Here is a 6,350-nt window from a genome sequence, read left to right as displayed (position 1 = left end):
ACACACACACACACACACACACACACACACACACACACACACACACACACACACACACACACAAAATATAAAAGTAAAATTTTGGCCTGTTTTTATTTTATCAAATGGTCATAGCATCTAAAGTTGTCAGAGGCTAATAAAATATGCAAAGTAATGTAATGTATGAGTGGATTTGGTAGTGTAAATAGTGTGTGTGATGTTCCCTAATGTTAGGGTAAAAGGTTCCCTTGAAGTTGGTAACCTGTCTCAAATTCATGTAGAATATTGAACATAGAATCATAAATCATTTAAAAGATACACATAATTGCAAATTCATGATAAGAATAACTTATTAACTCATGCAAAGGCTCAAGAGTAAAATCATATTTAAAATGATTATCACTAAATATTTATAGTGCCAACTTGTGTGTGGTTATCAATACATGAGATCCGAGGTAGTTATTAAGATCTAACTAGAAAGACTTGCCAGTGAAATTGATATTACAATGAATTAAAGTTATGACTCATCTTCTAATATAAATCTATTATCATATCTGAAAGTCTTGTAACAAATAGATTTCTTGAATTTCTCTGTCGGGTTTCCTTTCTATTACTCCTGTTTTTGGTGTTAAATTGATACGAAGATTTATTTAGTGTAGGGTAATAAATTAGTTAATAGTGCATATAGTTCCTTCTAGTTTCATGTGTCCTTTTATTGCTGACCATTACATATGCAAGTATTAAATGCTATGAATGGAGGTGTTGAAAGAGTTTTTAAGGTACTCAGCCACTTAAGCAGCTTTATCTTCAACAGTTTATTATTACACATGTGATTCTAACTTCTGTATGGTGATGTTACACATGTGATTCTAACTTCTGTATGGTGATGTTACACATGTGATTCTAACTTCTGTATGGTGATGTTACACATGTGATTCTAACTTCTGTATGGTGATGTTACACATGGGATTCTAACTTCTGTATGGTGATAAATTAGAACTTTAACAGTCAGTTTATTTTCAGTATTTTATGATAGTAAGATAACGTGTGGAAACTTAAAAGGTTTTAGATAAAGTGTCATCAGTTGATTTTGCCACTGATTTAATAAATAAGACTGTACATTTTGGAGTTTTATAAATATTAAGATCAACTGCGTAAGTACAAAGGTAAGTGTGGGCTGTTTTCCCAACTGCATGCTTTTGACACTTGAAGAATATAAACTAGCTTTTTTGTCAGAAATGTAATGAGACATATTACCATACCATAGCAGGCAGTTTTTACCACCAGAGGTCTACATTGTGGGTATTAAATCAGGATTACAACTTCAATATTTCATTGTAACATAATTCTTCCTCTATCAAGTTTTGTTAAATTCTCTTTTTAAGTTTGAATAATATATGAATTTTTCTTTAACTCGTTTGATTCAAATCTGACATCTATTGTATTTATCTTGTATCATTGAACAAGCTACTAGGATCTGTTCTATAATGCTTACTTAAGTTTTGCTGATTCCAATTCAAAAGATTTAAGAATTTTTTGATCCAAAAATATCCTTTAGATATATTTTACTCAGTTTTAGATTTTAAGTTTTATGTCATAGTTTTTGTAAATACAAAGTTCATTATACCTTTTTTGTATGGTCTTTTTCTAGCTTTTTATGTGAAAGTACAAAAAGTATATACATATATAATTGACATGTAATTTTGAGTGTTCAAGCATGTTAGCAAGTTTGAATCATACATACTTGGAAAAACCCTTTTTAAAAATGCATATCATTAAAATTTGAAGACTGTCGTGTTAAATCAAGTTCTTTATTTATCTACTGGAAAAGTACGTCAAAACTAATTTTATGTTTCAGTAGTGTGTAGATTTGATAATATTTCATCATAGGTTATCTTTTAACTCGGGTAGTTTAGAGTTCATATTATATAAAAGCTCATTTTGTAACTTGCATAGTTTAGCTTTGATGTATTATAATAATTTAACACAACACATTTTTTTTTTACAGCAAAGCTGTAGTTAATAGGCTGTTGTTGTTGACTCAATCACACCTATGTAGTTGAATTGTAAATAAAATGACTTGAGCAATAAATAAAAATATTAATTTGTATTCATTCCAGCTCGCATCTGGTTGTATCGAGATCTCACTGAACATCCAGCCCAGCAGTATTTAGCTTGGCTAACTTTTCCTTTGATTCTTATGCTGTTCTCTGCAGGTTTTGTTCATGTTGTTGCTGCTCAAGCAGTGGGTAAGTTTAAAAACACTGGAATGAGTTTTGAGTATAGAATGGTTAGAATTAGCCTGTATGGAGTTGAACATGCTGTACTCTGAACTTGGTTGATAAAGTTCCTCTTTACTTCTGATAAACTTGCACATGTGTTGGTTCTGCAGCTGATGTTTCACATTTATCGAAAACCACTTTTTCTTTATATTTGTCTCTACAACCATTATCTGACTACAGTTGAGAGAGATATCTTGTATCTAAAGTACTATAATCTGGTTTGTTCTCCTTTATTTCCAGGTGCCTAAAACTCATACAAAGGTCATTTTGTCAGTATGTTAAACATGGATGAAACCTATTAGATGACCCACTTGTGTGTAGAACATCAAGTGATAAACTTATCAAATTAAATGTGATTAATGTTATGTTTTTTTTCTTCGGTGTTTTATGATCAGGAACTAATTCCTGTTGTGCTTAGCCTGTGTTTACTTTAGATTTAATTTTTGTTGTTTGACATATATTTACTAATGTTTTTCTTTGAGTTTGTGAGCACAATTGTGATAAATTTGTATTATACTAAAGGATTTGTATATATAGTGGATAATTATATCTATGACAAAATAATTCTGTACACTTTGAAAGTAAGTTATTTTTAGTTGACAAATATTTTGTTAATAAACAGATTGCTTAGACCAAGAAAAATGAAAATCTGTGACACAAATAGGATGTCCTAGATGTTTGAATAATAATTAGGTTGTTTTTGTTAATTTTATCAGCTGACTCAGCTAACAGATATAATTGCAAGTCCAAATGTAAACAAACACACCACCATTTCATCACATCTGCACTTGTTTAACTTTGAGTGGGTTGTTGCTTGTTTCCATCCGTTTAACAAGAGTGCTTTTTAATATATGGTTTCACCAGTTTCATCTGATACAGTGTTAAGTTGTATATATTATCTACAGCTGACTTTGTTAGTTTTTTCTGTTACTGAGGTTTATAAATGAACTTATACAGGCTGAACTGACGTTATGCGTAGTGCTTGTAAATTTTCTTACATTGTTTTATGTAAAATTAGCTTACAAATGCCTGTTATGCATCATGTTTAGATTTTGATATTAGTTTTGTATTTGTACTGTTTTTAATTATAATTATCAGTATTTTCTAATCAAAGCAAAGTAACTACATAGATCAGAACAAAAATTAACATAAGAAATAATGAAGATAGTTTTATAAATGTACAAACTAGTGCTATTTGTCATAAAACAGTTGAGAATAAACTTATAATTAGATCACTGATTCATCAGTTGAATACCCTCGCTGTTATCAATATTTCTGGAACTGTCTTCTCAATATCTCGTTTTAAATCTGTATACTAAGCTAAAAATGCAAAATAATTGCCAGAAGTGTAAAAGGATTTAAAACATATGTTTACATACACATGTGATGCTGTAACCAGTAATAGTAATGAAATGAGAGAACAAATGGTGTATATCTTTATTTACTTAGCTACCTGTGCACAATTGTGATATATTTTTATAAATAACACTACACATGATGTTCCCAGAAACTTCTATGTTACAAATAAGAAACTTCCTTGAATTATTGTATACACTTTACACATATTTTAATTTTTTTTTGTAGGATCTGGCATTCCTGAAATGAAAACAATTCTTCGAGGTGTTGTGCTTAAAGAATACCTTACATTTCGAACATTAGTGTCCAAGATGGTTGGTCTCACTGCCTCTCTAGGTAGTGGCATGCCACTAGGCAAGGAGGTAAGCATTATATGTTTTATGGAAAGTGGGCAGATCATGTGGGTTAACTCTTTAGCTCAGTTGAAAGAGCACTCTGGTGGTATGTGAGGGAGGCTTTGGGTTCAAGTTGTGAATGAAGGAAATGCAAAAACTGAAATTACCACACAAAAAAAAACTGGCATCCATCGAGTGATCTGAGAAAATAAATCCTAGGATAGGTGTTCTTTGTGAGCTAAAAGTCACTTGTAATTACTACTAAGGCATTTTTTTTTTAAAACGAAAACTACCATAATAATACCTTAACTTTAGATGAGTGTGATGATCTCTGGTATTGGATGAAAGACCTTGCTGGCTTTGGATATAGCATATATAGTGTAATTGACTTATTATAACATTGATTGAACTTCAAGTCTTCTAACATTCTTCATAAGTTTGTACAATTTTTGTCAGACAGATAGAATGCAAAACTAAAGTTTTTCTTTTTAATGTATACATAGATACAGGTAAGAGTAACCGAAATCTAACTTCATCCTTGACATTTATTTTTATGTTAATATTTTGACTGAAGATAGTGATTGGTTATTTTGATGAAATTAACTAATTGTATGGCGTATATAAATATAATTGTATATTAATTTCTGAACCATTTCATTTACTCTTTTTGTTTCAGTCAAAAATTGTTTTTTTTATTTTGTATAATGTTATATGCTAAACATTCAAGTACTGTTATTTTAACTTACTACATTTATCAGAAGATGTTTTTATAAAACAATTTATACAAAATGTTCTGTAGTTAATAAAGTATATGTTTTTTGTCTTTCAAGTTTAACTGGTAAAAAATGGCTAACTTACTCCTGTATTTTTGTTTTGGGATTTAATGTTAAATTTTTTAATGAACTGATATATATTGTATATTGAGTGTAGTGGGCCTTATGTGTAATACTTGAAAAAAAAACTAGTGTATTTTGCCCTACTTATTTCATAATTTTTACCCCAAATTACGATAAGTTTCAAGAAATATTTTGTGCTAATTAAGAAGAAATATTTTTTCTAGTTATATATAAAGTATTCTTGAAAGATTTTAACAAAATGTTAACAGTTGAAATCTCACTGGGAGTACTTGAAAGTATGTTGCAGTAGTATAAAAATGATAATTTCTGTAAATAGCAAAATTTATATATTTAAAAGCTTTAAAACTCGCAATGCAGTTTGAAGAAATTGTAATATTATGAAAAGGTAGTGATTAATAACTGTTTTGTTGTAATATTTCTGTATGTATTTAATATTTTCATGCATTATTTTGCACCAATTTGTTCATAAATTTAAGGTTAACTTGCTTTTGGTTAAATGTTTCAGGGTCCGTTTGTACATGTGGCAAGCATTGTAGCCACCCTTCTCAGTAAGCTTGTGACTTCGTTCAAAGGTATATATGAGGTAAGGGACTGCATTATATCATTATGAAGTGGTAATACTTGTTTTGATGCTATTGTAATTGATATGGATAAATAGATAGAGAATCCTTGAGGACTTTTAACTCTGATATTCAATGATACTTTTAATTTGCTGTATTTGTACAGTATTTTGTAAACAATAATTTTACAAAATGGTTACCTCTACTTTTGCTGGGACTACATTAATATTTCATTACATGTAGTGTTAATGCTCACCCATCTAATACATGTGTTAATGCTCACCTATTTCATTACATGTGGTGTTAATACTCACCCATCTAGGTATATGTAGTGTTAGTACTCACCCATCTAGGTATATGTAGTGTTGATGCTCACCCATCTAGGTATATGTAGTGTTAATACTCACCCATCTAGGTATATGTAGTGTTAATGCTCACCCATCTAGGTATATGTAGTGTTAATGCTCACCCATCTAGGTGTATGTAGTGTTAATGCTCACTCATCTAATACATGTAGTATTAATGCTCACCCATGTAGTACATTTAGTAACACTTTACAGTGCTACCAATTTCTAGTCATATGATCACATATCTTTCAAAGAAAATACCTTGTATTAAAATCAAGTTGGAAAAATTATTTCATTAACGGTGGACATGTCTTATATACATGCACAGAAATTTTGTTTAAAAACTGTTTTTGTCCACATCTTAATTTGAAATTGTGTGAAAATGAACAGAAAAAAATGGACGTGTAAATAAGCATCAACCGCATGTATAGATATCTTTTCTGAGTTTATAGTTTGCTGTGGTAATTGTAAAAACTTAAAAAAGACCATTTATTCCAGATAAGTTGGAATTTATTTTGAGTAACATTTTACCATTACAGTTCCTTCTGTTTTGATCAGTTTTGTGTGAGCCATAAAAAAAAACCGTAATGGCAAGACAAAATAAGTTGAAAAACCATATAGTTGACCCATTAAC

The 6,350-nt window shown here is 30.0% G+C and overlaps 1 protein-coding gene across 1 annotated transcript in view; it reads left to right on the top strand.

Annotated features, from left to right (window-relative positions):
* Window positions 1–6,350, top strand: part of LOC106466619 (chloride channel protein 2-like) — a 48,207-nt gene that overhangs the window by 5,808 nt on the left and 36,049 nt on the right. The window contains exons 4-6 of the mRNA XM_022394659.1: window positions 2,100–2,228; window positions 3,846–3,979; window positions 5,315–5,392. Of these exons, the coding sequence (XP_022250367.1) occupies window positions 2,100–2,228; window positions 3,846–3,979; window positions 5,315–5,392 (341 nt within the window). The remainder of the gene's footprint in view (window positions 1–2,099; window positions 2,229–3,845; window positions 3,980–5,314; window positions 5,393–6,350) is intronic.

Source organism: Limulus polyphemus, unplaced genomic scaffold (assembly GCF_000517525.1).
Source record: "Limulus polyphemus unplaced genomic scaffold, Limulus_polyphemus-2.1.2 Scaffold2325, whole genome shotgun sequence".
Classification (NCBI taxonomy): domain Eukaryota; kingdom Metazoa; phylum Arthropoda; class Merostomata; order Xiphosura; family Limulidae; genus Limulus; species Limulus polyphemus.
Note: the sequence above shows the minus strand (reverse complement) of the source record. Positions and strands in the feature narration are given on the sequence as shown.